Source organism: Amphiura filiformis, chromosome 2, assembly GCF_039555335.1.
Source record: "Amphiura filiformis chromosome 2, Afil_fr2py, whole genome shotgun sequence".
Classification (NCBI taxonomy): Eukaryota; Metazoa; Echinodermata; class Ophiuroidea; order Amphilepidida; family Amphiuridae; genus Amphiura; species Amphiura filiformis.
The window spans coordinates 57,670,080-57,691,310 of NC_092629.1; the positions used below are offsets into that span (position 1 = coordinate 57,670,080).

Consider the following 21,231-nt stretch of genomic DNA (forward strand, 5'->3'; position numbering starts at 1 on the left):
CAGACAAAATAGCCATTGGGGTTTCTTTCACTTTACCTTGCTAGGAACCCATCCCAGCAGTTAGGCATATTACAATAAATATTATTTTTGCAAATAAACTTCTGACCTTCAACACAGTCATGTCTTCCAAATTTATTCCTTTCTCTGCTGACCAGGGTTGATTTTCGTTAATTAATGTTTTGTTTTTTATCAGAGATAGTCACCACAAAGATACTGAGCTGTATTCAAGCACATAAACCATTAGTGATTTCATGTTTGGTCAGTGGTTGTGTTGGTCAACTATAATTAATTGGTGTTTGTTTAAGGATTAGGTGCACTGTGTGCAATCACTATATTATCAATAACCTCAATTAAACAATCATAGTGCAAAATTTGACCTTAATTTGCAAAGTATGAGTTTTTGTACTCACATTTTCAAAGGTCATTCAATGAATGCACAAATGTATTGGGGTTAAAGCACTGTGCCCTGATAGATGAGCATGTTGTAGATTCTTCACACTGTAAACAACTAGTTCATGTGCAAACATGTTCAAAACATACATAATTAGAATGGTCAAATGTCACCGTCTATCGGGTTCTAAGAGGCGGTAAACTGGTTTAAACCATACAAAGGTCACGGGTTATTTGGTGTTTTTATAAGTCCATTAATTTTGTATTTTAAACAAAGAATATACACACATCATTTTATCCCGTGCATATCAGAAAACAATAATAAAATAAAATCCTAGCATATTGTGGTTTTATTTCTGAGCTGGGCATAATTTTAGCAAAACAATTAAGGAGTAAATCTAGCAAGACTGAAATTAGAAGATTTCACAAAGTACATGCCTATATGTGGCCCCTCCGTAGAGGGCGCCACAAAAACATACATTAATGGGCCCATAAAATCAAAGAAAAGACTGACACCTAAAGTGGGCCCGTAAAAAGGGGGGACCGTGCGTTCATTTTACCTCCGGTCCCGTAATGGCTCTCGGTGGCACTGGAGCTGGATGTAGGTATTGGATGGCTGTTAATGTCATGCAGTGATGGAACATGAACAATTTCAAAGATACATCCACTAGGAGTGGTCGCACATTCTTTTGGCCAGTCCAATTCAAAACAGACTGAGCTGACGCAGTTGTTGATGAAGGATTATAATCAATGCTGTCACTTAAGCCAGTCGTGGAGACTCCTTTGGTGGCTTTAAAGGAAGTCTCCAGCAATCACAACATTGGGGAGGGCGAGTTAGCGCAGCGGTAGTTCCCTCGCTTTGCACCACTGAGGTCCCGGGTTCAAGCCCCGGCGCGGCCCAAGGACTCATGTGCACTTGGTTTATCCCGATTCCATGCTCGCTCTCGCAGGTTTTCTCCGGGATCTCCGGTTTCCTCCTGCTTTCAAAAAATCGGTGATTAGTTGTTTGGTTATCAAAACTTCCTTCACCCAATGGAATTTGGGGAGCTGCACAGATAATTGGTGGATGTTACAATCTAAGTGCGGATAGGTCTGCGCCTGAGGTTCGGCTGCAACTGGCCTAGATGATGCGATCTGATTGTGATGATTCACCATGGCAGCGAAATTACAGCGCTTTGAATCCTTCAAGATCTACCTGGAAAAAGGCGCTATATAAATCCGAAATTTATTTATTATTTTATAACATTATTCTTTATATGTTAGAAAAATAGTTATCAAGCACGAATCACATGGTTATATTTAAAACAAACTCATTAGTGACCATAAAAACATCCGTTTCTCAAACTTCCCGGGCGCCGAGTGCAATAACGTCCCGGTAATACAATGAAGGCTGACGACAATTGAACACAAATAACCATTACGTCATTGCACTTAGACAATTTCGACGCGAGAATTTTGAATATCGCGTGTTGAGAGCCGACTGTTTTTATTCGTTTTTATGGTCAATATGAGTTTGTTTTAAATAAAACAATGTGATTTGTGCTTAATAATTATTTTTCTAACATACAGGGTGTCCCAAAAAAAAGAGGCCCCTCATTGCGGCCCCCTTTTCTCCTATTTCTGAAAAGTTGATCAAATATATTTTGGTATGTAAAGAAACCTTGAGTCGTTAGCTATAATAAACCAAAACAATTATATCAATCGGCTCACAACTTTTGAAGATATGCTCTTTTAAAGAAATATGTACCCGTTTTTCACTCTGTCCACGGAGAGGGTTTGGCTACTTCAAAGATTGAAAAAGAGTACACATACCATGCATGAATATCAAACATTTCTCAATGATAACTTTATAAAATAACTTTGTTTATGGAATGGGCTTTCCGGTGGGTTGGGCAATGGATTTTGTTAATAGTGACATTAATTTGTGGGTAAAATGGATGCCGAATGGACTTCTTTTGTTTTACTTGCAATTACTTATTTTTTCTTCGTTATTTATGCCTTTTTGTTTTATTATGTTTCTTACGTTGTTGTTTCTTGCTTTTTTTAAATATTTACAACATAAGTCATTTCTCTTTTTAGGATAAAGGGTAGCCCTAAAAGGCTGTTTGGTTTGTATTTGGTTCTTCTGAAGTGAGTTTACTATGCTGCTCTGCCCTCTACCTGGTTGCCTCCTTGGCGAATACAGGTTTCAGCCCTGGTCCTCATTTCATCTATTGCGTTGCGTACCATCCTTGTGCGCCGGATACTTGCGAATGCATTCAGTAATACGTTTGTGAAGATCTTGGATTTTGCCACAAAGGAAAAAAATCAAGTGTTAAGGTCTGGTGATCGTGCAGGCCACTCCACAACATGAGCCATCCCAACCACTCTGTTTACTATCCGTGGACAGAGTGAAAACCTGGTACTTTTATTCAAAAGGACATATCTTCAAAAGTTGTGAGCCGATTGAAATAATTGTTTTGGTTTATTAACGCTAATGATTAAAGGTTTCTTTACATACCAAAATATATTTAATCAACTTTTCAGAAATAGGAGAAAAAGAGGGCGCAATGAGGGGCCTCTTTTTTTTGGGACACCCTGTATAAGGCATAATGTTATGATTGCCGGAGTCCCCTTTAAGAACTACACACAATAACAAATACACCTTCCCATTTCCAATGAGTATAGAGTTGGCAATATCAATGCTCAGCCTCGTTCTGCCGGCATGCCAACAAGACTCTCCTTTATACCCGTCATCATAATGTACCTTTATTGCCATCCATCATAAGAGATAATGTGGCTTCTACTTCACCCAGATAATGTGGCACACTCTGGGGATTTGGTGATCTTTTGTATACACCGTTGAACATCGGGTGGTTTGAGCTAGTGATAACAAAAGCTTATCTGAAGAAGCATGATGTATATTGACATCGATGCAAGGGCCATCTAACAGCATAATAAATTAGTAAAGATCTCAATGTTGGAACAAGAGAGTCTGCTTCTGAGGTATTTGAGAAAGAGCCTGAAAACATCTGCTTGACTGAGATCTTCATTAAACACCAGATCCCAACAACCAAATGGCCTTTGTATTTCCTTGATGTTAGGGATCAAATTGACCATATCCTGTCAAAGAGAAAAACCAAGAGATACAAGACAGTTACCATAGAGTGTTGTCAATTTAGCCGAAGTCAAAACAGTGCCAGATGCTCGATGTTCTTCAATGTATAAATCAAGAAGTTTCTTGAAACCTTGGGCTTTTATAATTTTGGCAGTGCGGCTTTCACCATAGGTATTAGTCGAGTTGACATTTCTCGAACCTTGCAATAGTTGGTACTGTGAAGTTTTTTTCTTGATTTGTGATCCCAAGGGGTCCCTGAGCAAAATTAGCTTAGTTGCCAAATTGGCAACTTTGGGCAACTCTTGTAATTTGCATAAATCCAATATGGCCGCTGTCGGCCGTTTTGAATATATAACTTTTGAGCCCCTTGACCAAAATTAATGTGTGATACATCATTTTAAGGGTTATTTGGTACGAGGAATCCATTTATGGGGTTGCTGTTCTCCTCAAAGGACGGGATCAATTCAAATCCAAGATGGCTGCCATCCGCCATCTTGAAACGATCACTTTTGAACCCCTTTGCCAAAACTGATATACATTATGTCATTTCAAGGGTTTTCTGGTATGAGGAATCCATTTCTGGGTTGCTGTTCTCCTCAAAGGTCGAGATCAATTCAAATCCAAGATGTATGCCACCCGCCATCTTGAAAATGTAACTTTTTAACCCCTTTGCCAAAGCTAATGTACAATATCATTTCAGGGGTTGTCTGCTTTGAGGAATTCATTTATGTGTTTCTTGTTCGGTCTTAAAAGGTATAGATCCGCTACATGGATATGAAAAATAACTTTCCTGTTTCTTTTCCACCTCAGGTAAAGATTAAGTCCTGCTCAAGATCACAGCCTGGTAACCTGTGAACCCTTTGCCCCGAAAGTACATCCCTTGTATAGTACCTATACTGGAGATGCGCACACTTAATGCTGAGGACATAGCTGACCTCGTTTGCCGACACCATAATGGATATTGGAATGCTGTCTCTGCTGATCAGTCAGTTTGGAGAACAAACTGCTATCAAGATTGGTAAAGAGAGCTCTTAAAGGCATGACGTTATCTCCAGAATTAGTCTCGGAATGGATCGATGCCTTTTTACTGTCCATGTTTCAGAGATGGTAGACACAATTTATTCTGAAACTACAACAGCCCATACTGCTCAGAAGCACAAAGAGGAGTTGGATCACCGACGTAAACTGGATGCCAAAGATCGAAAGTATTAGGAAAGTACCCTCATCCACTAGAAGACACTCGTCCTCATCTGTATAATCCTGTCAGTGGACAAATTGCATCTACTGATGTGAATGTAGCAGATTCTCTCACAATTGGAGAACAGATGGAAGCCGAATTCAGCTAGTCTTTCAGATGGATTCTACAATGCTATCAGTAGCCCGATGCGCAAACTCAAAAAAGTAAGAGGAAACAAGATCAAGCCCATGAACTTAGAGACAATTTTCCTCCGGTTGATAATGCTTAGTGAACGGCGTCAGGTGGATCTTAGGTCTATGTTCAACTATGAGCTCTGTGCTGTGCCTTCATCCCTAATTGATGAATTCGGTTGCCTTCGCAAAAAACCCAAGCCAGATATTGTCAAACGTCTTGGTGTGATCGAGATCTCGCCCAAAAATGATGTCGACACTGTCATCGTGGATGTATCACAGCTGTTGTACCATATTGTGTGGCCTTATGGTGGAAGTCCCTCAGATCTGATTGTTTCGTGATTCTAGCATCCTCTTTTTATGACATTTTTCAGTAGATATCCACGAAAAAAACCTATTCCCTAAATTTCAGTTGATTCCGATTTTGCGTTCGCGAGTTATGCATGATTATTTGTATTACACTGCTCCATAGACAATGCGTTGTAATTTCGTTCTGGTGCACCAGAACGAAATTCAAATTTCACGATATCTTTGCAAAACGAATTAATCTGCAAGAAATATTTTGTACATAAACATTATGTAGCCAGAGGTTTCCAGTGATATAAAAATCTCAACTCTTTTTGAGAAAAGTGGGGGGGATGAGGCTGTGGATCACGAAATGCCCTTTTAAATTAAGTACGTGAACGACTATACATAGTAACATAATCTTTTAATCAAATGATCTTTTAAACAGACAGTAAGCATGGTAAGTTCTAAGTTTACTATGAACACTATTAAAGCAATAATGTGTGATTTGCATAAAGAATAGATTCTTATTCACATTATCCCCTTTTAATTTTGAGCCAAACAAATGAGGTATAACGAAGACAATTGCGATTCATTCCAACGCCTACAATGTGTGTACTACGCTCGCCGATCGTATTACATGTAACTGCACGGAGCATCGCGCTCGACGTGTGTACATACAAGCTGACATCCACGGTACATGTTAGCAAGTACTCGATCGTTGAACTCTGAATAAAACCGGTTTTAATACAAAACGTTAAATTTTACTGTTATTAAAGCACTTCAGGCTTAGTCTTTTACATGGTATTTTAGTATACCACTGGGCATTATAATGAGAAATCCTAGTAAAATTGAGGGCGTCGCTGTGAAGCAAATCACACATTATGGCTTTAATATTGTCTATCCACAGGTTGCAATAAGCTGACTATAAATTGGAAATTACCTGATGTAATCATATTTGGTTTAGTCCAAGTACAAAGTTTATCTATAAGCATGATGATTATTGCTGTTATCAATCAATGTATGAGTAACAAAGGAGTTACAACCCTCAAGATATTTTTTGTTTAGTGACCACCAAGTATTTTACCGAAAGTACCGAAAGGCTAAGCATGGAAATAAGAACTGGAAAACTACGTAATTCTCCTCTGACAGCATTGTTTGTAGCTCTCTTATGAACACCCAAAAGTTAAGAATAAGAGAACTGAACAATTTCATACTACACTTATGTGAACCATACGAGTTCCTTTCTCAGTTGGTATTGGTAATGGTGTATGCAGGGCCGTTCCGACCATTAGGCCAGGTAAGGCGGTCGCCTAGGGCGGCAAATGCAGAGGGTCGCAAAAAAGGGCGAAAAAAGAAAAAACGGGAATGGAGAAAGAAAAGGGAAGAAACATGAGGGCGGATAAAGAATGAAAACGGCCGTGGGCAATATACAAATAGTCAAAACTGATGAGTTTTCAAGGGGTAACCCCCCCCCCTTAATACTTTTTAGTATATGATTTGGTGGGGCGGCAGGGAGAGGCTTTGCCTAGGGCGGCAAAATCCCTAAGAATGGCCCTGGGTGTGTGAGATGCTGTGATCAGTGGAAGTTTTTCTTCCAGATTTGCCAATTGGTTCCACGTTCCACTGATTTCAGCAAACTGTTATAATCATACTGGGGATAGTTAGTATCTTTGTGAGGTGTTGATTTGGGACTGTGTGTCTCTCCTGATGTGAAACACTTCACGGATTTTCCTTGTGTCATGGATGTTTCCCAGAGTGTGTCTTCGCTACGTAGACGATACGTTCGTAGTGATTAAACTGGTGCATTTCAACGACTTCACAGAGTACGTAACACCCGCAGGTCCGCTATTAAAGTGCGAATCGCGTTCGCGTTTTGGCAAATAAACATTGTTTGATTGAGTTTCATGCATCACGCATATTTTTAAGGGGCAAAATTAAAGCATGTCTTGATATTATCAAGGGTCGGTAAATTAGTATTTTGATATCGTGAGTAGATTTAGCCCGAGTTACTCACTTTTCACTTTCCTTGACCTGCCACACATATACCTACATCCTTTATAGCATAACTTACAACTACAATAGAAAATCACCATAAATGTTATCAAAGCTAATAGCAAGACTGCGATGACGTCTAGTAGTAAGTACTGGAATATGTTCAAATCTAAAGCAGCAGATCGTAAATGTTTGGCGCCACCGTGACGTATAGCATATTCTATCCAATCAGCGGCCTCTTCTGTTGGTGTTCGGGGTGAGTCACGGAATATGGCGGATATCCGGCTGGCATTATTCTTGTAACTGAAAGGAGACAAACATAATATGAACAGAGCCGCTTATATTCCAGTTGAAACCATACACTCCCTTTATAGATGCAAGACAGTTTTACACAGGGTGTGTGAATTTCAAACAAAATTACCTAACTGGGTTACTTCCTTTGAAATCTACACCCCCTGTGTGGGATCGAGATTCCATAGGGCGTGTATGGATTTCAAATGGAATAGCCCATTGTGCAACACAAACCTAGTACCCTATAACCCAAACCTCTAAACCTACCCCGCCCCATCACCCAGGAAAATATATAAACATATTATGAACAAACGAAGGTGGTCAGCTGTCGAATTGTGTAACCTTAACTCGAACCGCTAAAACTCAAATCATATAACCCGTTAGCTTACATGTTACACATTTCGACACTCGTCACGTAGCGGACTGATGTCAACGGTTTGAAATAAAGCGGTAACTTGACGGCCTACACCAAAGATAATAGGAACCGAACCTGGGGGACCATATAATTAGCCTTTTCGAGATATGGCGGATACAATAGGATGGCGCTGCACGAAATGGGTAAAGTCTTTTGAATTTGCCGGGTTTTACCCGTGTTGAAGACGGTCCTTCTATTGTGTACGCCATATCTCGAAAAGGCTAATTCCCCTGAGCCTCACCCATTAGTTTTAAGCGATTAGTATTTTGTAGTTTCTTTAAAGACGAATCCAATTTCACATTTCTACACCTCAGTGACATACATTGACGGGTCCATCCCACTTGAAATGTGAAATAATGCAAGTTTGGCGGGGATTTAAGACTGCATTACACCACCCGTGTTACATCCGTTGACAAACGAATGATAAACGTTTACAACGCAATACAAAATAAGATCGATTTTAAAGCTTTTATCCACCCAATTGGACAGTCACAACACCAGTTTGGTGCGGATAGAACCCTGCAACGGCCGAATGAATTCAGACCACCACTTGGCACGTTGGATTTGTCTTTACATTCAGGGTTTTTCTAAACCTATTGGTCCTATTTCTATTAGCTTTAGAAGTGACGTAAGGCTACCATAGCAATAGATGAATAAATTTTTGATTACATCGCCCTGTACTCCACTGACGCGGTGCCTTATGCATTGAATTGTATCATGCTGATCACTCGCACTGATTAGCATCTTCTGAAAAGAGCGGTATTGTATTCAATCTATGATTGCAGACATACACAGGTGATGAGTGTAACCTGCTCGTAGCCTAGTGCAGGGCGAAATAGTTAAAAATTGTATTCATCTATTTCTATGACGTTACTTCTACAGCGAATACCCCCAAATAGAGTGATTTAATCAGAACAGTTTTGTCCACTTTTTTGAAGTATCCACAGCAAAAATGAAAAGTTGCATTAAAATGCTATGGACGCCAATAAAATATTGCATAATTGAATAACGTACTCTCGTGCTTTAACGCGATAAAAAGAACATATGATACATAAAATATTATGTTTATTTATCCTACCTTGGATTGTCAATGACTGTACGAATAGCTTGGGCCAATTCGTCGCTTGTTAACGTAGGGATATCGAGTTTCACCGCCATACCACGCGATACCAATCTCTGTGCATTGTCGTATTGGTCCCCAAACAACGGCACAGCTACCATAGGTACTCCGTGATATACAGCTTCCCATATACCATGTATACCACAGTGATATACAAAGGCTTTGATCTGAGGGTGACCTGTGAATAGAGACGAGGGGTAATATTTGTCACCAACCAATGACACAACTATGTACTCCGTGATAAGGCGTTGATCTGGTAAACAGACACGAGAGACAATATGATTTAAGAAACAGTGTCGATTGGTCATCAAATAAAGAGACATGTAATCACCACACTCTTGTCGAAACTGACTGCGAGATACGTGAATGTTCTCTCAAGGCATTTAAGCTATTGCCCGTATCTTTACCCCTGCGGTTTCAGATATCACCGAAGCACACGATCAGAAAATCACGGGAACTTCCAAACTAACTGATCGCAGCTGGTGGCAAGAATTTTCACACCGCGCATGAAGCAGTTATGTCTACAGTAGAATTCACCAAGACCTTTGCACCGGCCTTTGCAGGACTTAAACCCAATTAAAAGCTATCAAACCAAGATAACACTCATTGAAAACAGCTCAACTATGTTAAATCAGATCTTCTCTGGTTAAATCTACACTACACATGTTTCTGTTTTACCTGTGCGATATTGCAATGAGCTGGTATTATAGTTTCAGTTGGGTGAACGATTATAAAGCAAACGCAAGGTAACAATACTGTGTGCGCCTTTGTTTCCCAAATGAGACAATAGTCGGCATATTGTTAACCAGCATTCTTGAAAATGAAAAACATAATGGTTGTAGACTTAACACGGTTTGGAAATAATTTCTACATTTTTTTGGTGTTATCTGTCAGTTACATATCAGGGAGGTACGACCATTTACAGATGCCCAACCTAGTCAGTTTTTAGTCTACATGTAATGTATTCATTATTCTTGATTGACATCAAGTACAAAAAATATCCGTCAAGTGGTTTAGCTTTAATGCCCTTCGCAAGAGAGCGGTACACAAGTGAGTGATAGTCAGTAAAAGATGCATTCGATTTATACAGAAAAATTTGCAGGCCGTGGCGTGCCCTTCCTTCCTTTATAAAGTCGTTGGCGGTGTTTTTTTTTAAATAAAGGTTTTGTTAACATTTATTGAGTAAACTACGCCCCATACACAACCTATCGTAAAGATAGACTTTTCACTAATAAATCCCGTGGTGGAGGAGTATTGTTCTTTGTGAGAAGTAATCTTATTTCATTGCGACGTTCTGAATTGGAGCCGCAGGAAGAATTGGTTGTAATCGACATCCGTCCTCGGAAATCTCAGAAGATGGCAGTCGTTCTGTGTTACCGACCACCTGATGGGGATGTGTCATCATTTAGTTCGGCGCTTTTTCAAACTTTAACAAAAATTTCTAAAGAATATAATATAATTCATTTAATAGGTGACTTTAATGTACCAAAACTTCAAGGTTGTTTCAGTGACTCTATTCCTCAAAGCGTTCCTGTCCCAGAGCAGGATTTTATGGACACCATTAACTCATTTAACTTAACTCAGATGAATACACACCCTTCAAGGAAAAAGTGTGATAATATTCTTGATTTGATATTTTCTACTATACATGATCAGATCTCTGACATTTCAATTTCTAGTGAGTTCTTCCATACTGACCATGTCTTGTTGGAATTTGTTGTGTATACAAAAATAAATAGACTTAGGCCAGCCACTCGGTTTGTTTACAATTTTAAAAATGCAAACTTCAGTGCAATTAGATCTGAACTTACTTCGACTGATTTTAGTCGTGTATACAATGCATCCAACGTTGACATGTCATGGAATAACTTCACTGATATTTTTATGAACATTATTAATAAGCACAGATAAAAGATTGTACAGCTCCTGCATGGATTGACTCTGAGATTCGTCATCTTCGGAACAAAAAGGAGAGTGCATGGCGAAGAGCAAACAAATCGGACTCTCCGCAGGCCTGGGAATCATTTCGTAAGTTGCGTAATCGATTGAAGAATTTAATTCAGGATAAGTACAATGATTATATTGACAGTTTAGGTGCTACCATCTCTGATAATCCCAAGAGATTTTGGTCTTATTTCAAATCCAAAACACAATCCCGCACTTTGCCACAGGTGATCAAGGGTGATCAATGTACTGCATCAGAAGCCAGTGATAAAGCGCAATTGTTCAATTCATATTTTTATTCTGTGTTTTCAAAACCCAGGGATGATATTGAATTACCTGATATCCCTATGTTTCAACACCAGTTACTTGGTAGTATTCAGATTGAGGAGTCTGATGTTTTGGAAATACTATGCAGTCTTGACACATCAAAAGCTACTGGGCCTGATGGCATATCACCAAGGTTATTGAAAGAATGTGCCTCTCAAATTGCTCATCCCCTGTGTCACATATTTAATTGTTCTCTCTCATCTGGGAAACTACCAAGCATATGGTTAAAAGCTAATGTTGTGCCTGTTTACAAGAAGGGTGACAAACAACTTGTGGAAAATTATCGGCCTGTTTCCTTGCTGTGCATTTGTGGTAAGATCATGGAAAGAGCTGTGTTTAATATTGTTTTTCCACAAATTAAAGATCAAATTCATCACTTACAGCATGGTTTTGTTAAAGGAAGATCAACTGTCACGCAGCTTCTAACAGTATTTCATGAAATAAGCTCCATAATGGATGAGTCCGGGCAAGTAGACATGTTGTACTTGGATTTTTCTAAGGCATTTGACAGCGTCTCTCACAAATTGCTCATTCACAAGTTACAGTCGTTTGGGTTCCATTCGCATCTTCTTAGTTGGTTTCAAGCATACTTGACTGATAGGGAGCAAAGTGTAGTCATTGATAGTTCAAACTCAGACTGGCTCCCAGTCTTATCCGGTGTCCCTCAAGGGTCCATCTTGGGACCCATGCTTTTTTTGTGTTACATCAATGACATGCCTAACTGTACCCGAAACAGCACAACTGCGTTATTTGCTGATGATTCCAAATGCTTTAGATCAATCCATAGTACACATGACTGCCTGCTCCTTCAGGATGACATCAATTCTCTTTATAAATGGGGCAAAACATAGGACATGCATTACCATCCATCTAAATGCCAAATAATTTCAGTCACCAGAAAAAGAAATATGGTGAAATTTGACTATCGTATGAATAACAATATTTTATCCAGAACTGATTCTATCAAGGATCTTGGTATTGATATTTCATCTAGTCTTGTATGGAATGACCATGTTAGACGTGTTGTCAACAAGTGCAATAAAAAGTTGGGTATGATAAAACGTGCAGTAGGTTTTAATGCTCCCGAAAGGGTCACAAGGACACTTTTTACTGCACTGGTCAGGAGTGATGTGGAGTATGCCAGCTCTCTCTGGAGTGGTACATCAAAACGTAATCTTCGATTAATTGAAGGCATCCAGAGGAGAGCAACAAACTATACTCTACATTACCCTGATTTAGACTATCGTGAGAGGTTAACTAAATTAAACCTCCTTCCTTTGTCTTTTAGACGTGAAATCCTTGATCTCACATTCTTTTTTTTTGCAAAATGGAACTTTATGACCTTAATCTTAACCATTTTGTTGTTTTTAACTCCACCCTCAAGGACCGTCCCACCACCAGATCATCTGCTGACCCCCTTTTGTTGATTCCCAAACGATGCAAAACCGAGTCTCACAGGGCATCGTCTTTCAACCGTATCGTTCCCCTGTGGAATCAACTTCCTCTCACAATTAGATCCACTGTCAACATGTCCTCTTTTAAGAGCCAGCTCTCTGAGTGGTACAAGAACAAACTAGAGGAGAGTTTTGATCCTTACAACACATGCTCTTGGGTTACATGTTGCCAGTGTTCTGGTTGTAGGCTTGTGTAGGTTTTTTGGTTTTTTTTGGGGGTTTTTTTTTTCATTTTTTTTGGGGGGGGGTGGGGGGAGGGGGTGTCCTCATTGTTTTGATCCTTGGTGGGACTGTCCTAGAGGTGCTTTGCACCTGTTAGTCCTGCCTTTCACTGGTGCAAAATTTTATCTATACTTCCTTTTTTTTTTGTATGTACTTTTGAATATTCATGTGCAATATATTTTGATGTTATATTATAATTATTGTATTTGCCAGTGATAAAAAAAATTAAAATAAAATAATAATATAAAGTCGATTTTATCAAATCAGCTCAATGGGGAAGTCATTAATGATAGAAGATGGCAGATGCTTGGATGGGGGCACCGGATGACTCTTAACTCCTCCCCTCCCCCACACCCCCGAAACAAACGAAATGGTAGGAGTATATTGAATATTTTGTCATCAGTTTCCCATGAACATCCCATCTGCAAAATAACCAACCATTAATTACAATTGACTTTATAGTATCTTTCTTTGGTGTTTATAGGCTTACCTAACAGATCATTCTGTGGTATCCAGTCTACAACCTTGACATTAGGAGTCAAAGTGGCCGATGGTTTCCCGTTCAACTTCCAGATAACTTTTTGAGGTAATTGCGCAAAAGCTCCAGCAAAGAGACCTGCCACATCTTCATCGATACCAGTTGCATAAGAGCCCATTGAGAACAACACTACACCATCTTCACCAGCGCTCTCAAGAAACTCAATCCATTCCTGCATGACAAAAATAGTAATAAAAATAATGAAAATATTATTGATGATGATGATAATAATAATAATAATAATAATAATAATAATAATAATAATAATAATAATAATAATAATACCAATTCTATTAAGAAGTAAAACACAATACATCCTATGTTTTCACATTCGGCTACAAGGTCTATATATTTACACTTTTTTCCTGGCGTACGCATAGACTAAATAGTTAAAAAGACATTAACAAAACACAACAATCAACTTACAAAAATGCATAAGACGTTTTTACACTAATAAACCCGAGTATTTCTTTCATTCTTTCATTGTTACTGAATTTTCCGGGCACACTGAACGTATTACCTGAGTCACCTTCGCTTCGCAGATGACATAGTCATAATAACAGACAATGCTAAAGACCTAAGAGAAATGATCAATGATCTCAACCAGAGAAGCAATCAAGTGGGACTAAAGATAAACATGAAAAAGACAAAAGTCATGTTCAACCAGTTCGCCACAGAACAGCTGGTCATGGTGGGGAACACAGAAATAGAAAAGGTGGAGGGGTGGACCAATATGTGTACTTAGGACAACTAATCAACATGACTCACAATCACATGGATGAAGTAAAGAGGAGGACTAGAGCTGGTTGGTGTGCATTTGGCAAGCTCAATGACATCATGAGAAGTAAGATGCCAACTTGTCTGAAACGAAAGGTTTTCAACCAATGTGTACTACCAGCCATGACCTATGGAGCTGAAACATGGTCATTTACTAAGAGGATGGAGCAAACTGCACAGCATAGCATGGAAAGATGTATGCTGGGCTACACCAAAAGGGACAGGAAAACAGTGGCATGGATCAGGAGCCAAACAGAAGTTACAGACATAATCCACACAATAAAGATGAAGAAGTGGCATTGGGCTGGCCATCTTGCAAGATCAACAGATAATAGATGGACAAAGAATGTCACAGAATGGAGGCCTTGGCTGGGCTCAAGACACCAAGGCAGACAGAAAGTCAGATGGAGGGATGAGATAGCAAGTTTCATAGGGATCAGGTGGATGGCAAAAGCAAATGACAGGAAACTTTGATGCCAACTTGGGGAGGCTTTCGCCCTGCAGTGGGTTGAATACGGCTGATGATGATGATGATGATGATGACTATATTAAAGATTCTCCGGTAGTTTTGTGGGCAAACAACCGACACATATTGTGTTCGGAAGAAGCGGTCTGGGAAAGTCCAAAACGAAATGTGAGTTCAATAACAATAATTCAGAATCACTAAAACTATTCTTCCGCACTCCATTATACTGCCTCCTGGTCTCTTCAAACGATTAATCCCGTGAGAACTACCTGCCGATTGGCCAAAAAGAAGTTGTCATTATCAATTGGACCAATCAGCAACATTGATAGAATAATTTCATCACGCAAAAAATGGGGTGAATTATTTACAAAGCTCCATTCTGATTGGTGATTAAAGTAAAGATATCATGTAATATACCAATCAGATGCAATGTTAGATCGACATAGTGCTCAGGGGGTTAATTAACACTGTAAAGGTGAAAACTGTTGACTGGCATCAGTCTCTCGGTGTATGTCATTTCGTGATCATACGCAGTTGTAAAGCCCGGTATATAAGATGGGTTAAATGGTACGCGATTTTGAAGCAGAGCTATGACTGGTATTGTTATCACGGGGGACAACACAATGTAAGGTGTTTTCGTAATGTATTGATCAGTTTCACATCCCCGAGCAAGTTATGACAGTCAGATATGACTCTTTCCACGTAATTCGATTTCATCCTTCCCATAAGCCATTCCATGTATTTTCCTTTTAAACCAGCATTAGTCATATCGGTCATCTCTTCGTGAAGTTCGTCTAAAGTAAAATTGGCTTTATAAAATTCAAACTTGAACTCGCTGTTAAGCTTGGTAGTCATCCAGAAATCTGTCGTCGGTTAGTATGGTAACGTCATGTCCACGACGTATAAGTTCCTCTCCAACATTGATAGCAACAATATAATGACTACCTTCACCCATAAGAGGATTGATCAAAATGCTACTGCATTTTGCGAATATTATGTTTATTATGAGACATATTGTAACCTTATAGCTCCTTATAAATGTTATCCATCATCACTGATCCAATGCATGCAAGCATGTATAGTAAAAAAAGGAATCGTATTGACGAAATAAGTACTTAACGGTGACACTTAAATCAAACGATGCCAATATATCGCAGCCATTTGCTAAAACAATATTGATGGACTAGATCTTTAATTGGATACACAAATTATAAAGCTATTATATGACAGCTGAAACTACAGATCCTACTTATTGGTACATAACAGCCCATGAACGGCGCGGTGTCCGCGGTAGGCATATGGTAGCTGTGCGAGCCGCTGAGACACAATGAGAGAGTTATATATCATGGGGACTTAAGTTGAGATTGCCCGGTAAAGCTCTGGACCGGTAATCCAGCGACCGGGGCACAGTGTCATCGGCCCGATATCTTCATGGCAGAAAATGCCATGGTAGGTTGATTCCACAGCCACGGTTGGCCATTGTATTCCCACCTGTTTAATAGTTTTTAAATGCAGAGTACTAGGCTGAAGGACATCCGACTAAGGCTAATGACATTAGCCTGTGACTGACCTCTGTACGGTCAGCGAGCATACATTCACCATTGTCATATGCTTATAGACTGTCTCTTCGATAGTCTCCTACACAGCCAGTTTGTGTCAGTCGGTCTGACACTCGTCGATCCTGTATGTTCGTGATAGCCACATATAGTCTGGCCTGAGACTACCTCCACGAGGTTCTACGCTGCGCTATTTAAAATCTTGAATTTTGGTCACTTTTTCAGCTCAAAACGCAAGCTCAAAGTTCAAAGCGCAAACTAACGACTATCATATCTGTTCAACACGTATTTTCAAGTGCATGAGACCAAATCTGGTTTCTTGAGAAAAAATCATTTACGGGAGATATTCATCATTTTCCAACCCGGTATCCGAAGATTTTCGTCTGATATCAAAATCGTGCATAGCAATTGACGTGTATCGATCCCGTGTATTTATTTGAATATCTCTGCTGCATCAAATAATTAATAGCCAGGCGATGTCGGTGTGCGGGGTTCAATCCTTTCTCTCTCAATATTTTCATATGCCAGTTTGCTCGAGCCCCAATCACGCCATTTAAATTATAATTTCTCGAGCTTGCATCGTTTATTTCCGATCCTCACATATATTAATTTGTGTTTCGTATTGTCTTACGCCTCCTTCTTCATTATTCGATACAATTTTAGTCATGGTACAGGTCAACGCTAGCGTAGCTGGTCAGACAAAATTAAAATCACAGGTGATTACTATAATACGTTTACGGGACCTTTGGACCATACTGCAGTTACTGTCCATTTTCCTGTACATAATACACAGTACTCTCACCATTGACGCGTGACCTCTACAAACAGTGCATGTTATAGGTATATTGGCATTGCCAGTCAGGGAGGTAAATAACACGTTAACTGGGTGGGCATTTGCCCATCCAGTAAATTATTTTGCCCACCCAGTAAATTCAACTTGCCCATTGCCCAAAAGTGCCCACCCAGTAAATTATTTTGCCCACAAAAAATTGGGCACCATATAATAATTTCCATCTAATTTTACTGCTTTTTTCCCACGTAGGAGTAATGGTGACTGATAATTAATAATAGATTTCTAAGTACCCAAAGTGAAATATAATATGGAAGATGCATTTAGGGGGAGGGCAATGTCCACTTTTACATCAAAGCCAAATTGTACGCAAAAACAGGTCTACATTTCCGAAAATCCAAACGCCTGGATGCCATTAATTATCGTTGCCCACCCAGTAAATTATTTTCCATTATTTGAGGGCAAAATAAATTAAATTGCCCACCCAGTAAATTATCCTTATTTACCTCCCTGCATTGCCTAGTTAACACCACTGTGTGAAAAATAACCAGCCAATATTTAAAGTACTAGTACTCTCTGAAGTTCTAGAATATATAGTTTTGTAAATGTTTTGGACAGGCAGTAAGGAACCGATAGAAATACGCCCTACAGCGAATCACGTGTATTTGCAAATGAATTTATACTCTGTCGCTGAGCGATTGGTATTTGAGTAAAGTAGCTTGCTTTTCCCGGAGTTATATCTCACAGAAAAAATTGTCAAATTATATGTAGCTCCATGTGTGTAAAAGTAAAATTGCCCCGATTTTTTTATGAAATTACTATGACTGACAATTTCAGGTTTAGCCTGCCAAATTCAGATTTGCCAAAGCCTATGTTGCCTGCCGCCTGCGCATGCAACTGCCTGGCCATGCGACTTTTATATTTCCCGGGCAGGCCATCGGACAGGACGATTTGTCTTCTCCTCGCCAGTATGACGATATGATTTACTTACCTTGCCGAGACTCTCTGCTGGTTTTGTCGTCAAACCACCAACAATTTTAGTATTTGGCAGCAATGGTCTGGGGAAATCCAAAGCATAATGTGTGTTCAGCAACCACAGTTCCGCATCACTAAAACTATTCAGAGAAACACCGTATTGACGTTTTGTTTTCTCAAACGATCCTTGAAATAAGTACATTGCCCAACTGAAAAATGCCGCCTGGCATGAATTCACTAGCCGCTCTTTGAAAGTCATTTTGCTATCATACGCAGTTGTAAATCCCGGCATATAAGATGGGTTAAATGGTACGCGATTTTGTAGCAAAGCTATGGCTGGTATAGTTATCACTGGGGATAACACAATGTAAGGTGTTTGCAGGTACTGCATTGCGGGACATAACGATGAACTATCAGTGATCGTAATGTCATATTCGGCTTTCCGTAGTTTTTCAATTAGTTCCACATCTTTCAGAAAGTTGTGACATTCAGACACTACCCTCTCCATGTGATTCGTTTTCATCATACTCATAGTCCATTCCATATATTTTCCTTTCAGGCCAGCATTAGTCATATTCCTGACCAAATCGTGAAACTCATCCAAAGTAAAATTGGCTTTGTAAAATTCAAACTTAAACTCACTGTTAAGCTTAACATTATCTATAAATCTGTCGTCGGTTAGCATGGTAACTTCGTGTCCACGGCGTACAAGTTCTTTGCCAATAGTAACGGCAACAATATAATGACTACCTTCGCCCATAAGAGGATTGATCAACACCTTACCACAGTTTACAAGTACTGCGTGTGCTAGCAACAGCACGATTCCGAGCACGATACATGTGCTTTTACGCGTAGTACCAATCATAATGGCTGTGACCAGTTGAACAAATCAGCTAACACATAGACGAAAGATAATAGGACATAACAGCGCAATGGTCAAAATAATTAAACATATAGGGCTTATTATACATTGAAATGCACTATGCAGGATATTCTCACTTGGTAACCTTAACAAATGCAAAATGTTCACGCACGACGATGCAGGATGATACCAACGCCCGGTACCAACGACGAATGTAAGTTGTTTTGATGCCTTGAACTTGTACCGCACAGTTTACACGTACATGTCAACATTCCACAACTCTACAATAGATGTGTCCACGTTTCAGTGCACTTCGATAATTCCTGATCATAACTAAATCAACATGATCAAGAGCTATCAAGGGCATTGGATACGTGTACAATACACACAGTACACACAGCCCTTCGCTGTACCACCAGACCAAAATTATCTACTTTAATGCATGTATGAAATCAAATATAAATATTGATTAATATTAAAGCCATATTATAACATTTGCTGTTGAGGACGCCCTCACTGATTTTTTAAAATTCATTTTTTACACGATTATATTGTACTTTATTAAACCAATATATCCTGCAAATATCAAGACCCTGGGTGCTGTAGTTTTGTCAAAATCCGAGATTTTGAATAAAGCGCCGGAACCGGCGTCTTATTATTACGATGGAATTATTAGTCGAACGCATACACGATGTTCATAACACACCATAGGGCCTGCACTTTGGCTCGACATTTGAAAGGGGCGTTAATTCATTTTTGGATACGCCCCTATTATAATTAGGTAATACTCGACTCACACACATTCCCTATATGTATATACATGTACCACATGTAGTCAATCTGTCTGCTTTATCTGTATTGTGCCGTTCTTCTTAAGCAAATACGGTAGTTAAACACGATTTCATCAAACATTATAACAATAGCTCTTTTACAGTGTGCAATCATCCCGGGCAATAATTGGGCAATAATAGAGGATGTGCGTGAAATTATTGATTGGCTCCATACAAAGGAATTGAACCGGTGTCCTTCACCGTAATCATGGCACAATGCAGTGCATTCAATCAAACGTTGTCGTCAACCTATTTGGTCGTATTTGTGCATTTGTTATGTGTGTGAGACGAGCTGTCGCGGTAGATTGCAATAGCTTGTAATCATGCTTTTGTTGAATGAATTTGAGTACTCCGCCATATTTACGGTATGATACGTCATAATCTAGGTGATTATTTGCATTGGATGTCTTGAATACGCTGGCGAGGTTGTGTAATAATCGGATTAATGCTATAACAGTAGGTGAATACAAGTTTTGAATATATCGCGTTGCAAAGCCCCATTCAGTGATCCCAGCGAAAGTGAAAAAAAAATCAAATTGTTACTTTTATAAAAAATTTAATGAACAAAATTGGCACAAAACCCAAGAAAACGGCAGTATTGACGAAGTTGAAGCCCCATTCAAATACATGTAGCTAATTTATATATACTGTCAGTATATAAATTACAGATTCACGTCAATGCATTATTTTTGTCTTAAATAGGCCTACACGGCTTAGGGCTGAACCACTAGCAGAAGACACCAAGTTGATGTTTTATGACCTTTGACATTCTTTTGTGGCGAGTGACATGGTCAGTTCAATTCACGCCGAGTGTCCTTGACAGGTTTAACTCTGCTTCGGTGGTCATGAAAGAATTCAAAAGATAACCTGCCCCAACAATCCCAAGCAATTGTCTGAAACTGCTCTTCGGATGATGTATCATAAGAACTCAGTCGTCAAATGATGATAGTCATGTAATGACCAAAAGATTATTACTGACTATATCATTGAAGACTGAGTTCCGCAGTCTTGTACAAAATCTGAATTTTGATGATTTTTACGATCGTCCGGATGAAAAAATCACTGAATGGGCCGTTAGTTCCTCCTCTCCTTACACTGGCAATATGGATCAAAGAAAAATAAAGAAAAAATAAAGAAAACAAGAAGAAAAAAAAAAGACAAAGAAAAGAAACAATAAAAGAAAACAAATATGAAAAGTTCGAACAATATTTGGTTTATAAAATTAATGTGACCGTGATGAGGCTCGAACTCACCACCTTCCGATTTAAAGTTCGAAGCGCTAGTGTACCAAATTCTGATGCCTTACCAAGTGAGCTGTGCTCCTGAGATACGAAATAAAAATAAAATAATACACTGTATACCTGCTTGTGTCGGTAATTGATTTGCTCAAATTCCATAATGGTACAGTGCAACAGAGCAAAAATGCCCAAAATTTAAAAGCTATATAATTTATGACCACTATACACTACACATAAAAATACTAATACAAGGGAATTTCAACGTAAGAATCCAAACAATTAAGTACCAAC

At 39.2% G+C, this 21,231-nt stretch overlaps 1 protein-coding gene across 1 annotated transcript; it reads right to left on the reverse strand.

The window, feature by feature from the left end:
- Positions 1-5,547: 5,547 nt before the first annotated feature.
- Positions 5,548-19,268, reverse strand: LOC140146441 (UDP-glucuronosyltransferase 2B31-like). Its single transcript, XM_072168292.1, has 4 exons — positions 18,027-19,268; positions 13,399-13,618; positions 8,920-9,139; positions 5,548-7,438 (listed from the first exon to the last, which is right to left on the reverse strand). Exons 1-4 carry the CDS (start codon positions 18,873-18,875, stop codon positions 7,150-7,152), a joined length of 1,578 nt encoding a protein of 525 aa, XP_072024393.1. The 5' UTR covers positions 18,876-19,268; the 3' UTR covers positions 5,548-7,149.
- Between the last annotated feature and the right edge of the window lie 1,963 nt (positions 19,269-21,231).

Bases quoted from the DNA above. Each gene is read 5' to 3' on its own strand.
- LOC140146441 (XM_072168292.1), bottom strand. From the start codon at position 18,875: ATGATTGGTACTACGCGTAAAAGCACATGTATCGTGCTCGGAATCGTG. The intron at 13,619-18,026 runs GTAAGTAAATCA...TTTGTCATGCAG, and splicing joins CAGCAGAGAGTCTCGGCAAG to GAATGGATTGAGTTTCTTGA. The intron at 7,439-8,919 runs GTAGGATAAATA...GTCTCCTTTCAG, and splicing joins ACAGTCATTGACAATCCAAG to TTACAAGAATAATGCCAGCC.